The sequence below is a fragment of the Euphorbia lathyris genome, chromosome 3 (assembly GCF_963576675.1).
Source record: "Euphorbia lathyris chromosome 3, ddEupLath1.1, whole genome shotgun sequence".
Lineage (NCBI taxonomy): Eukaryota > Viridiplantae > Streptophyta > Magnoliopsida > Malpighiales > Euphorbiaceae > Euphorbia > Euphorbia lathyris.
The window spans coordinates 104,356,758-104,372,235 of NC_088912.1; the positions used below are offsets into that span (position 1 = coordinate 104,356,758).

General features: G+C 33.2%; 1 protein-coding gene across 1 annotated transcript; it reads right to left on the bottom strand.

Annotated features, from left to right (window-relative positions):
• Window positions 1–9,176: 9,176 nt before the first annotated feature.
• On the bottom strand, window positions 9,177–9,711 carry LOC136223365 (histone H3.2-like). The gene has a single exon (XM_066011315.1). The coding sequence runs from the start codon at window positions 9,664–9,666 to the stop codon at window positions 9,346–9,348; it is 321 nt and encodes a 106-aa protein (XP_065867387.1). The 5' UTR covers window positions 9,667–9,711; the 3' UTR covers window positions 9,177–9,345.
• Between the last annotated feature and the right edge of the window lie 5,767 nt (window positions 9,712–15,478).

A 15,478-nucleotide genomic window follows, 5' to 3' on the forward strand; every position in this document is an offset into this window, starting at 1 on the left:
AACGCTCATCCGAAAAGCTGAAACAAACACCCTCTCAATCTCTAAATAGGCGAGTAAAAACAAATCTATATATAATATAAAACAGTAACGATGAAGCTGAGGTGTCACTTCCTCATTTTTTTACTGATAAAAAAAATATATTAACTTTAGTTATATTATTATATTTATTTATAAAAATATTATTTTATCCGTACTATATCTAAGAGTTCTACAGAATTTAAATTAATCCATAAATTCTCTCTAATTCTTTGCATATCTATATCTAAAAGTTCTACATAATTTAAATTAATCCCTAAAATCTATCTAATTCTCTGCATATCTATATATATATAATATAAAACAGTAACGATGGAGCTGATGTGTCACTTCATTGTTTTTTTACTGATAAAAAATATAATATATTAATTTTAATTATATTATTATATTTATCTATAAAAAGATTATTTAAATTAAATGTGAAAATAAAATAATAATATTTAATTTATAAAGCACCTTTATATTATTAATTGTAATTATTAAATTATATTTTTGTTAATAAAACAGTACCGATGGAGCTGATGTGTCACTTCCTCATTTTTTACTGATAAAAAATATAATATAAAATATAATATATTAACTTTAGTTATATTATTATATTTATTTATAAAAAGATTATTTTATCCGTACTATATCTAAAAGTTCTACAGAATTTAAATTAATCCCTAAAATCTCTCTAATTCTCTGCATATCTATATCTAAAAGTTCTACATAATTTAAATTAATCCCTAAAATCTCTCTAATTCTCCGCATATCAATATCTAAAAGTTCTACATAATTTAAATTAATTACTAAAATCTCTCTAATTCTCTGCATATCTATATCTATATATAATATAAAACAGTAACGATGGAGCTGAGGTGTCACTTCCTCCTTTCCTGATAAAAAATATAATAAAAAATATAATATATTAACTTTAGTTATATTATTATATTTATTTATAAAAAGATTTTTTTTATCCGTACTATATTTAGGAGTTCTACAGAATTTAAATTAATCCCTAAAATCTCTCTAATTCCGTGCATATCTAAAAGTTCTACATAATTTAAATTAATCCTTAAAATCTCTCTAATTCTCTGCATATCTATATATAATATGAAACAGTAACGATGGAGCTGAGGTGTCACTTCATTATTTTTTACTGATAAAAAATATAATATAATATATTAATTTTAATTATATTATTATATTTATCTATAAAAGATTATTTAAATTAAATATGAAAATAAAATTATAATATTTAATTTATATACTATATCTAAGAGTTCTACAGAATTTAAATTAATCCCTACAATCTCTCTAATTTTCTGCATATCTATATCTAAAAGTTCTACAGAATCTAAATTAATCCCTGAAATCTCTCTAATTCTCTCCATATCTATATATAATATAAAATAGTAACGATGGAGCTATAGTGTCACTTCCTCCTTTTTTTACTGATAAAAAATATAATATAAAATATAATATATTAACTTTAGTTATATTATTATATTTATTTATAAAAATATTATTTTATCCGTACTATATCTAAGAGTTCTACTGAATTTAAATTAATCCATAAAATCTCTCTAATTCTCTGCATATCTATATCTAAAAGTTCTACATAATTTAAACTAATACCTAAAATCTATCTAATTCTCTGCATATCTATCTATATATAATATAAAACAGTAACGATGGAGCTGAGGTGTCACTTCATTGTTTTTTTACTGATAAATAATATAATATATTAATTTTAATTATATTATTATATTTATCTATAAAAAGATTATTTAAATTAAATGTGAAAATAAAATAATAATATTTAATTTATATAGCACCTTTATATCATTAATTATAATTATTAAATTATATTTTTTTTAATATTTATATATTAAGATGAATTCGTGCATCGTACGGGTCAAAAACTAGTATCTGTTAGCAGCTGTAACAAACTCACTACCAAACAAAATAGCTAACAACCTAGAGAAACTATTCTTTAAGATAGACTTTAGGGAATTGAAATGGCCACACAGTGTTAACAATGCAGAAATCACAAAACCACATAAAAAAGAGTAACTAACTTAACTAACAAGGCTAATTACTTATTTAGTCCCTAAACTCTTCAAATATACGTGACAATCACTTTCTGAATTCACCTCACTAGATATACCAAAAAAATGCAGTTTATCAAGTTCATACTCACAAATATTCACTAACATTTGACAACTTGAATCCAGTTAAAATTGATATTCGTATAGATCGACCTCAACAGAGAGAATAAATCCTGAGCATTCAAGAAAATGTTTGATTCATCTATTGAACATGAACATACTTAGAAATGGCAAACAAGAGATAATTTGATGTTGCAGTTATATATGACATGAAATATATACCCGTTAAGGTAATTGGATGCAAAAATATACCCGTTAGGATAATGGGAAGAGTACGAGTAATTAAAAAATAAACGGGTAAGAGTTTGAGATTGACACTACAAGCGGGTACTCTACATGTTACCATCCCTACACACTCAGCCTCTAAATAGGTGAGTAAAAACAAATATATGTTAGCAGCAGGTACAACTGTACGTACTAACAAACTCACTACCAAATAAAATAGCTAACAACCTAGAGAATCTATTCTCTAAAATAGGTTTTAGGGAATTAAAATGGCACACAGTGCCAGCAATGCAGAAATCACAAAAACACATAAAAAAATGACTAACTAACTTAACTAACAAGGCTAATTACTTATTTAGTCCCCGAACTTGTCAAGTAAGTATACGTGACAATCACTTTCTAAATTCACCTCACCAGAAATACCAAAAAGATGCAGTTTATCAAATTCATACTCACAAATATTCAGTAACATTTGACAACTTAAATCCAATTACAATTGATATCCATATATATCGATCCCAACGCACGGATAAATCCATCATACAAGCATTCAAGAAAATATTTGATTCATCTATTGAACATGAACATACTCAGAAATGACAAACAAGAGATAATTTGACGTTGCAGTTATATATGACATGAAATACCCGTTAAGGTAATGGGATGCAAAAATATACCCGTTAGGATAATGGAAAGAGTACGGGTAATTAAAAAATAAACAAGTAAGAGTTTGAGATTGACACTACCCGCGGATACTCTACCTGTTACCATCCCTACACACTCAGCCTCTGTATAGGTGAGTAAAAACAAATATATGTTAGCAGCAGGTACAACTGTACGTACTAACAAACTCACTACTAAATAAAATAGTTAACAACCTAGAGAATCTATTCTCTAAAATAGGTTTTAGGGAATTAAAATGGCACACAGTGCCAGCAATGCAGAAATCACAAAAACACATAAAAAATGACTAACTAACTTAACTAACAAGACTAATTACCTATTTAGTCCCTGAACTCTTCAAATATACGTGACAATCACTTTCTGAATTCACCTCACCAGAAATACCAAAAAAATGCAGTTCATCAAGTTCATACTCACAAATATTCAGTAACATTTGACAACTTGAATCCAATTATAATTGATATCCGTGTATAGATCGATCGACCCTAACAGAGGGAATAAATCCATCATACAAGCATTCAAGAAAATATTTGATACATCTATTGAACATGAACATACTCAGAAATGGTAAACAAGAGATAATTTGATGTTGCAGTTATATATGACATGAAATAGTACAAATTTTGGTCAATCTAAGTTTCACTTGCATAGAATATTAAATTCGGGAAATTTTTTTTACTAAATCGAATTTGTTCGAATTTTTTTCGTATATACGTGTTATAATATGAGTGATTAAAAACCAAATTTTAAGTATCAAGATAAAACTTCTCAAAATTAAACTACATTGTATTTAAGATTAACATGTAAACAAAATTGTGTCAAATAGAAAGAAATCGGATTTAAGGAGGGCCTAATAGGCCAAATAAATTTAGAAATTTGGATTTAAGAAGGGTTTAACAGACCAAAAAAATTTAGAAATTTGTATTTAATGAGGAGCCTAACATATAAAAAAATTAAAATTTTGGATTTAGAGACTGTCTAAAATGAAAATAATAATTAGAATTTTGGATTTAGAAGAAGCTAATAAAGCAGACAGAGTAGCTATCAGAAAACTGACATTCCAGTTCAGATTCTTTAAAATGAAGGAGAACTGTTTAAAAGAACACCCGATGGAATATTACTCCGGTGAAAGGGTCTTACAAACCTGGACCAATTATGGAGTGCTAATTAGCACCCCATCAAAATTGTCTAGAGACAGAGGGACCAGAATCACCACATCCTTAAATTTTGTAGAGACAGGGGAGCCAAAACTACCCCTAATCATAGTGGTTCCGGCGGCAGGAATCAATCTAGTTTTACAAAGAAAATCAACAACTTACCTATTTGAGCCATCATTGTCAAGTTCTGCAGTCAATTATCAAAACCAACACGGACCATTTTACCATCTTCAGTCCTCCATCTTAACTCATCTTGAAAAAGGGATTGAACATACAACAATGATCATCGTACTAAACTTAGAGTCTACCCACCGAGGCACTGAGTATTTGTTAGAGGGGATAAAGACACGGGATAGGGATAAAAAAACTGAAATAAGTTATCTTATGTTTGTCTTAGAGATATGTTAGGGAGATAAATAAGAGAGGGATATTAATATTATCCCTCAAATCCTATACACAAGAGGGGGTGGTATAAGGGGGTAGGATAATCTCCTGCGATTTTAATAGGATGGAAAAGTCCATCTTATCCCTCAAATTAATGTTATGTAGTTTAAATAAAGTTAAAATAGTAAAATGTATTATTTTATTGACCTAAACTATACGTAGCCCTCTGAACTTGTCAATTTTGGTCATTTTGCCCCCTGAACTTACGGGACGACCTATTTGCCCCCTCAACTATTTAAAAGTGGTATTAGCAACCCTCTATTTTCATTATAATGGAAACAAAATGAAGTTCCAACATTAGTATAAGTGTTCGTGGAAGTATTGGAACCAGCCTGCATATATGTAACCTCATTTGCAGCTTGTTTTAATAATGCACAACCCTATATGCAATTTTAACAAGATAATTTGTATACTATCTATACTAACCTCATTTGTAGCTTGTTTTAGTAGTGCATAACCTTTTTTATTATGATCTTGGTACTTGCAATGAGAACAAGTCATAATTGTTTCCGTTATAATGAAAACAGGGGGTTGCTAATACCACTTTTAAATATTTGAAGGGGCAAATAGATCATCCCGTACATTCAGGGAGCAAAATGACTAAAAGTGACAAGTTCAGGGGCTGCATATAGTTTAGACCTATTTTATCCCTATCCCAAGTATCAAACATTGAATAATAATTCTCAACTATCATATTTTTATCCTTATCCCAACTGTTTATCCTTATCCCCATCCCCATCCCAACCTTTATCCTTGTCCCTATCCCAATAGAATACTAAACACCCTGTAAGGACACCCGTGTATACCTCGGTTCTAATTATGCCCATTCCACCAGAAATAACCCAGCATCTGTGAGAGAGATTTACATATCATTTTTGGAAAAAGAAAGATACTAATACAATACAATAGGTAGGTAACAATTGGACCACAAATTTGAGAAGAATTACACAAGGCTAAGTAATTTATTAGTCCTTACATTTTTACCTAACTCACTGTTTAATCCCCTATTTTGAAAAACACATTATAAGGTCCCTAACTTTTGTCAATATTAACCTTTTGGTCATTCTGTCTATTTTTTTTATAGATTTTTAACCGTTATAAACAGAGTAACATGTTCATTTTGTATCGTACTATGCCTATTCTAAAAGCTAAGATATGTTCCGTTAAAAATCTAAAAAAAATAGATAGAAGGATCAAAGAGTTAATATTGACAAAAGATACAGACCTTATAATGTGTTTTTCAAAATAAGGGGACTAAACAGTATGTTAGGCACATAGCTTTCTACATTTAAGGCAATGAAATAATTCAAAAGCTACCAAAATATTGTCACCATTAAAGGTTATCTTCCTGTGAAGAACCTAATTCCTCTTAAAAATGCATTGTAACAGTTCTTATAGCAAAACAACAAATAACAATAGCCAAAGCTAACAGATTATGTACGTGTTGAATCTATTTTCATCAACAAGCACACAATAATACCACCTCTTGCCCATAGTTATTAAAGGCGCACTAAGGCGCAAGGGGGTCCTGGAGCCTTGGTGCAAGGGGGTTCTGGAGCCTTGGCGCAAGGCGCAACTTAAAGCGCGCGCTCGAGTGACTCGAGGCACACACAAAAAAAAAAATCATAAATTCATAATACTAGTCACAAATAATCACAAATAGTCAAATATCAATGATAAAACCATAAAATGCATAATCATAAACTCATAATTCCGACTTAAAAGTTAAAACTAAAGAAAGTATCGTTGATGAGGGAGGAGAGCAAAATGTCTGCTGCTATACGTGGAGTAAAAACTGCCGTTCTTTGTTTGTCTCTGCTTTGCTTTTATTTTCTGAATTTAAAAAACCCTAAAATACCCTAAGATAGCCGAGGCGCACCAAGGCGCACGCCTAGCGCCTGGCTTAAGGCGCACTAAGGCATGCGCCTGACTGACTGCGCCCGCCTTTGGGCTCCAGAGGCGTTAAGTCTGGAGCCTTAGCGGAGGCGTTAAGTCTGGAGCCTTAGCGGAGGCGCTAAGTCTGGAACCTTAGCCAAGGCGTGCCTCAGGCAAGCCTTTAATAACTATGCTCTTGCCTATCCTATCACAAATATCAACAGAATATGCATAAGTGAAAAGCTTGGTAAACATATTGTCAAGTGCAGAGTATAACAACAGTGAAGTACAAAGCATCAATTGATATGCCAAATTCCAGACTCAACTAATTAACAATGTTTATAACTTTTCTCAGATACTAAAATGCAGAAACTGTGAAATGAAAACAATGAACTGAAGTTAAAAAGGTATCTAGATAGTATCATACTCCAAAAATAGTGTACATTGAAAACTTCAATCTAATTCAATTGATTGAAAGCTCATACAGATTGTCCCCAACACAAGGGATACGGAAACAGAAACCAAAACAGAAACTGACATAGAAACACCCTGAATATTATTTCTAAAAAAATATATATAGCTAGTAAACCGTATTGGAAACAGAAAAGGACACAAAACAAGAAAACGCTAGTGAATGAGAGTTTTCATGCAACATAACCATTGTAAAACAAATTTGCTTAAAGAGAATATCACAAAAACAAATGGCATGGCTATTTGCAATTCATCTCCATCCTTTTCACCGAGCACCAAACGCTCTATATAACATCACCTTATACCCTATACTAATACACAAAGCTTCAAGCATGGCTAATTTCCAGGAACTAGTGCTTGTTTTTCTCAAATGGCTAGTCTCTGTGATTGTGACTTATTTGTGTAAGACATGAATCTCCCAAAGAAAATGACATTTGGATAACCATTGTCAAAACATTTAGGTTAATGATATATATTAAACACTGGATGATGGTTTCCCTGATAAAAATCCAAAACTTAATACATATGTTTTCCCCCTCTTTAGCCAAAGCTAATGGATCATGTATGTGTGTTTTCATCTAACAGGCGCCCAATAACACAGCCTCTTGCCTATCCTGTCACAAATATAATGAAGAGATAATCTCATAAATCATATTGACATGCATGTACATAGTGTCCCAGCAATATTTTTACTAGATTGTCAATTGAAAACTAGTAAAGCCTTCATCATTGTTAATAATGACTACCTTCAGTGATCATAAATTAACAACATATATAACTTCACATTGCAAATGCCAGGATCACCAAAATTGGGCAAACAATATCCATTGCATCATGTAATGTGATTGTATCTAGTAAACAATACTCATTTTGAGCATAACCTCACCATAATAACTAGAATTGGAAGTCAATTTCAACACAATAAACATACTTTAGAGCACAACCTCATCATAATAACTAGAATTGAAAGATTAGATTATTTAGATACAATTTATGCTAATGTATACAATAAGTTCCCAAGCATCATGAAAGGCCCCAAAGAAACCAGTTTAAAGACTACTGCACTGAAATTTTCACAAAGCTATTTGTGCAATTCTGATAGGTATATTTAAGGAGATCAACCCAAAACCCACCAAAATTGATGAAAAGCTTGGTAAACATAATGTCAGGTGCAGAGTATAACAACACTGAAGTAAAAAGCATCAACTGATATGCCAAATTCCAACATCAACTCAACAATAGTGTTTATAACTTTTCTCAGTTCAACTCAACAAAAGAGAACTTGTCAAATACTAAAATGCAGAGATTCTGGAATGAAAACAATGAACGAAAGTTAAAAGTCATGTAGATACTATCATACTCCAAAAATATTATGCACTTTGAAAACTTGAATCTAATTTCAATCGATATCGATATAGATTGTCTCCAATGCAAGGAAAAAGCCTATCCTATCATACAAGCATTGAAGAGCAGATTTGCTTCATCTTATTCGCCATCAACATCACACAACAATGGTAAACAAGTGATAAGTTCATCATGATGCAGTTATATTTGATTACTTCAACTACCAAATTCCATGCTGTCACCAAATCAAGAAGTTTTTTCATGACTCCCAATTTCCACATCTTCATGACTTTATTGCCTCATTTTTAGTCTTGGTACTCATAAGCCACATGAGTTTGATAAATAAATTTCTAATAGTTTATCCAATATAAATCACCTGTGTAATTTAAAAACATGATCTAATTACAACTTATTGAAAAGTTCTTACAAGCATTGAAGAACAGATTTTGCTTAAAGAAACATAAATTTCTAATAGTTTATCCAACATAAACCACCTCCTCGAACACAAACTCAACCTCACTATCACTATCATCAGTGTTTTCATTGAATTAAACTATAATACCTATTTAATCTTAAACAAAAACAAATCAGCCCTAAAAGTTGACGTTGAAGAACAGATTGTACAGATTAATTAATGACTCAGCAATGACAAACAAGAGATAAGTTACTGACTCATGTAACTTCTAATTGTACAGATTAATTAAATGAGGGGGCTTCTTCCTTGAAACAATTCTCAAACTTTTCTAAACAAACATTCATCCACAAAATTTTGAGAAAGAAGCAGAGAAACAGAAGTTTCTAAATAGTTTATCCTTGATTATATTCATTATTCCCACAAAATTATGACCAAACAGAAGTCAATGGTCACACTGTATAATTCAATTCAAATTAAATTACCATAGAACAAGCAACATTAACCTAAAACAGACCTACATATTTCCACTACAGCAAAACCTTCAAGCACGTTCGCCTCTAATCCTTCTGGCCAACTGCATATCCTTAGGCATAATGGTGAATCTTTTGGCATGAATGGCACAGAATTTTGTACCTTCGAATACTCCAAGCAGGCGCTGGATAGGGAGTTTTCTGATCAGGCGCTCCGTGCTTTTCCGGTACTGCCGGATTTCACGAAGAGCGACGGGGCCGGGACGAAACCTGTGAGGTTTCTTAACACCGTCGGTTGCCGAAGCAGATTTTAGGACTGCTTTGGTTCTGAGCTGTATCCTCGGTAACTTTCCTCCGCTGCTCATTCGAGCAGTCTTCTTAGTTCTAGCCATGGCGATTGATTTAGAATTAAAAAGCGGTAATTAGGAATTTCAATTTCAGAACTATGGCCTCCTTTTATAGGAAAGAGAGAAAGTTGGGGGCAGGAGATGTTTAATCGTGAGCGTTGCTTTTTATAATGCACGGTCAGGATTTAATCTTAGAAAATAGAAAAATGAAAATCTGAATCCTGCGTTTGAATTTTCAGTGTCGTTCTAAGTTTTTGAAAGAATAAAACGCTAAACCCATAATTAGCCCTTGACATTTTATGATTTTAAAAACTGAGCTTTTAATTATTTATTTTTTCAAATTAAGTCCTTAAATTTTAATTTTCACACATATTGAGTTCCTCAGTTATAGTGTTATTGGCTGAACCGTTAATAAATGGCTTAATGTGTGAAAACTAAAAATGATGAGTTTAATCAAGAAAATTTTAAGGGTTAAGATGCAAAAATAACTCTAACGTTTTGGGTTATGAGCAATTTTACCCCTAACGTCTAAAATGGTACAAATTTACCCCCAACGTTGGTAGCCAAGATCAATTTTACTCCTAACATTGATAATTTGGATCAATTTGAGACAATATTATAAAACACAGATATTTTTGTTCCTTGTTATACACCAATTGCATATCAATTCGTTCTAAAAAAATGATATATGTTTGTCATTTGTTACTCATAAAATGACGCACGTATGAAGTGTAGATGATAAGATTCATGACCGAAAAGACAGTTTGATGAATTATTTCTCAAATTGACCCAATTTATCAATATTAGGGGTAAAATTGATCTTGGCTTCCAACGTTAGGGTAAACTTGCACCATTTTAGACGTTAGGGGTAAAAGTACTCCTGACCCAAAACATTAGAGGTATTTTTGCACTTTAACCTAAATTTTAAAGATTACGGACTTAATTTAGAAGAGTTTTAAGAAACAAGAGCTTAATAGAATGCTCTGCTAGGGTTTTTGCGGCTAGGTATGAGAGATCGGCTAAGGGAAAAGGTGAGGCTGAAGGATAGGGTGGTACAGGGCGGTGGAGCTGGGTCGGTTGGGTCGGATATGGTGATTGGGAAGGAGAGCGGTGTGGGATCGGTGGCTTATGGGGTGGAGACGGCAGGAGGGCTGATGTCGACTTGTGTTGGGAAGGCCGATTACGGTGTAGATCCGGCAGGAGGGCTGGTGTCGGTAAGGGATGGGATAGTCGATCGTGGGGGAGACGGATCTGGTGGTAGGGGCGGGGTCAGAAGAAGAGAAGGCTGTTTCGAGCGGCTAGGCGGTGAGGGCGGCGGGCTCTGAGATTCTTCGAAGGGATCAGGCGGCTGCCGATGGTGCCCTTGCGACGGCTGTCAATTTTCCTTTGGATTCCCGTGGTGATTCCGGGATGTGGGTAGGGGGGATATGGTGAATGGGGTGCAAGGGTTGGTGTCATCAGGTAATTCTCCATTTAACAATGGAAGGAATTCTGATGAGAGGCCAGGGGTTCCTAGGCAGGATTTGTTGAGATCCATGACGGAAGGCGGTGTCTTACCAGGAAATATTTCTGAGCAACGCTTGGGTAATATGAAAATTTCTTGGAAGAATACGGTCATGGGAGTTGTGGAGGAGGGGACTTCCTTGAATGGAGGTATGAAGGAGGAAGATTTGGAGGAGATTTTGTCGGATTCGGATGCGGAGGATGAGGAACAAGATGATCCCTTGTGTCCCATGATTCGATTGTCCTCTGCTGATAAACGATCCCTTCGTTCTAAATGGAAATTATCTTTAATAGTGACTGTCCTAGGGAAAAAAAATTCGATTTAATTATTTTGCTCAGAGAATCCGGGCTCAGTGGGCTAAAAAAGGTAAAGTCAGTATCACTGACTTGGAAAATGACTATTATGTGATTAAGTTTACACATGCTGAAGATTATGAAGCTGTCATTAATGGGGGCCCTTACATTATATCCAATCATGTTCTTGCCATAAGACCTTGGGTTCCTAACTTTAATCCAAGGGATTGTTCGGTTAATAGAATTTTGACTTGGGTGAGATTCCTGGGTCTTCCGATTGAGTATCATAATGAAATATTTCTTAAGAAAATTGCAGGGCTTGTTGGTAAAGTCCACCATGTGGATAAAACTACTATTGGAGCTGAAAGAGGCAAGTTTGCTAGAGTTTATATTGATGTTGACCTACCTAAACCTCTTTTGTCTAAATTCTGTTTACAACATACAATCTACTATATTGAGTATGAAGGGATCCATAATATCTGTTATGAATGTGAGATGTTTGGTCATAATTATGAGGGTTGCCCTAAAAAGAAGAAGGTAACGGAGGAGTTAGTTGAAGCTGTCAAGGCTAGGGAAGAAGGTATCCAAGGGGATGTGAGGAATTTCGGCCCTTGGATGATTGCTAAGCGGTCTGGGAGACGAAGGACGCGCGCTCCTGTGGCCCACAATATTCCTCCTGACATTAATAACGATCAGCTCCTTCTCCAAAATGATTATGGAAGGAAGGAGATGTCTAGTCCAAAGGATTTTGTGGCTTCCGACGTGTTGGGGTTTAGTGTCCTATAGACAATTGTTCTAGGATACAAACTTAATGTAAATGAAGTGTTCTTTATATCATTTGTTTTAATGAGATATGGTTTCATAACTATATAAAGGCAATCCCTTTTAAGAACTAAATAAAGTCTAATAAAAGAAAATCCATAAGTTTGTTTAAAGTGATTATAAAGTGTTCATACAAGCATGAAGTGAGACAAAACTTTATAATAAACTAATAAACTTAAAACCACCCCAAGTCAAGTAATATGTTTAGGATTGACATATCACTGCTGAGACTTGCATGTAACAATGTCTTCTGTCGAGACAGAAAACTGATCTCACAAGCTTCATATATATAGATATCTGGACAGTTACTTGGATCCAATGAAAAGGAGTTCATTAGGATTGGGGACCCGACTTGAGATAACAGGATGGGTAGAATCATCCTTGTCACCTGTTCATCTCATTAGTATTAATAGGTATAAGTAATCCTCAAACTCAAAGGAATGTTAATTAGTGATTTTGGATTACAGAATGTGATGCTTTGATCCTGTTGTAACATGATCCATAACAGAGATGACTCTAGGGTGTGAACGGCAGACGTTGGGTATCACAGGAAGTAATTGCAGGATAATTATACATTGGATTGAGCATTTGTCACTCCCGATAAATGGGAGATACGACCAAGGATCGCTTGTGGAAGACTCGACTCTAAATCCTTGCAAGGTGATAGCTTAAGACTTGAAATACAGATTTCACTTAACCTATCTAATTGGAGTTGACTCGGCCTGTACAAGTAAAACGAACGTCTCGCTATATGTGACTTGACATTATCCATAGTCATAAAATTCAGTTCAAGGATGTAGTTGATAAAGGATCGAATTATACTGTAACTAATACGGAAAGGTCAACGACAGAATCAACCTGTCTTCTTATAGCTCTGGGGGAATGTTTCGGATTTGCTAATCACATTTCGCGTACTCATTCCGTTATGCAAAGATTAAATATAATTTTGTGAAAATTAATTTAATAGTTGCATACAGCTAGACGCAATAAGAACCTAATGGGTCACACATAAGACTAGGAGCCCAAAAGAGAAACAAATGTTAATTAATTAATGGAAGCCCAACTGAGTACACTAAGGCCCAGTATATAAGGGGGGCGATTTTCATGTATGAAAATACATGAATAATTTAATTTGATTTTAACAATTCTAATTAGATTATGATTGTGAATTAAATTAATTAAAAGGATAAATAAGTTAGGAGTTTTAATTAGATTAAATTGCTCCTATCATTATCCTATAAGGTTACTATCCGATATCCTCACTTCCTTTAAAAACAAGGTAAAATTACTTTGTTTTAATAACGAATAGTATTGCGACATGTGTCAAATTAATTTAAAATAAATTAAATTATATTAAAAGTTGACCTGCTATTACAGGTTACCACTAAATAGGGAAAATTAAAGTTACACAAGGTAGAATATAATTCTATCCACCAAACCACTTTACGGAAATTGACACTACTTTACGAAAAATCTAAAAAACCTTTACAAATTTCCGTAACATTTCTATAATTTTCCGTAAATTAATTATTTTTTGTTAAATTATTAATAAAAAATAATTTTAATTATATCCACCAAACCACTTTACGAAAATTAATACTACTTTACGGAAAATCTAAAAAACCTTTACAAATTTCCGTAACATTTCTATAATTTTCCGTAAATTAATTATTTTTTGTTAAATTATTAATAAAAAAATAATTTTAATTCTATCCGCCAAACCACTTTACGAAAATTAACACTACTTTACGGAAAATCTATAAAACCTTTACAAATTTCCGTAACATTTGTATAGTTTTACGTAAATTAATTATTTTTTGTTAAATTATTAATAAAAAAATAATTTTAAGGGTAAATTCCAAAAAAAACCCCTGTGGTTTGATGTTGTTCTAAAAAAACCCTTGTGGTTTGTTATTACAAAAAAAGGACTGTGATTTGCGCCGTTACCCGAAAAACGGAAATTGGCTTAACACCGTTAATTTGCTGACGTGGCACAAGGGTAAAACAGGAAATTCGAATTTTTTTTTTATTTTTTATTTTTTTCCCTCTTCTCTCTCCTCCTTCTTCTTCTCTCTCCTCCTTCATCTTCTTCCTTCTCCTTCATCATCTCTTCTCTCCTCCTCCTTCTTCCTTCTCTCCTCCTCCTCCTTCTTCTTCTTCTTTTTTCTTCTTTTTCCCCTCTCTCTCTCTTCTTCTTTTTTTCTTCATCTTTTTTTCTTTTTTTCTTCTTCTTTTTTCTTCATATTTTAACAAACAGTTCATGCCTTATCAGTACAATGTAAAACTTCTTCTCTTTGTGTTGTTTAGCCCAATTCTCCATCACATCAACAGAACTTATTCTAGGCATTCTACCTCTACTGCCATCACGATGAGATATAATGTCAGTGGGTACATCTCCTTTCTCGCCTTCTGATAGATCTTCTGACATATCAGCAGTTGCCTCTATACGGGCTCTTTCACGTTCAACGCGACGTTTAGCTTGCCGCTGAACTTCCTCTCCTTCAAGCTGAGCAGAAAATCCAATTTCAAGAGAAGAAATTACATAAAGAAATTTCTATTCTACGTAATTATAAACATCCAAAACCGAAGTCAAGCTACTGAAATTTCCTTCACCTTTTTTCCCCACTTTCCACTTGGCACTATCCCTCCTTCAAAGATCACTCCAGCCTTCCTTCTACTAAGATCTTCACTCTGCGTTGTAAGTATCTTTAAACATCAAAATCCAGAAGAATTTCCAGTTCTGCTGCTTTTCAATTTGTTCCGGTATTTTTAAAATTGAATGAAAAACAGGAACAGTTCGGTGCTGAATTGCGATTTAAAATAATTGGATTCGTCACTTTTTTGCTGAATTCATGCCTGTGATTGAGATTTTTCCATCGAAACCTCGCATTAGAAAGCGGCTAATACTAGTTTCTACAGGAATTTTGCATTAATAGTTGATTTGGGGATTGTTCACCTTAATTTGCTGTTAGAACGGAGAAATTAACAGCGACAGTGGTGTCTATTGCAACATCTTTGAAATAACCTTAGCATTAGAATTCAGTTCAAGTCCACTAGTAGAATTTCAGAATGATTTATGATAGAATTCATTTGATGAATTTTATGGGGCTGGATTCCAAAAATCTGGAATTTTCCAGAATTCTGGAATTTTCCAGAAATTCTGGAATTTTCCGGAATTCTGGAAATTAAAAAAAAAAGAAAAAAAGATGAAGAAAAAAAGAAGAAGAGAGAAAGAGGG

Excerpts from the sequence above, each read along its gene's own strand:
- LOC136223365 (XM_066011315.1), bottom strand. The coding sequence starts at position 9,666 with ATGGCTAGAACTAAGAAGACTGCTCGAATGAGCAGCGGAGGAAAGTTA.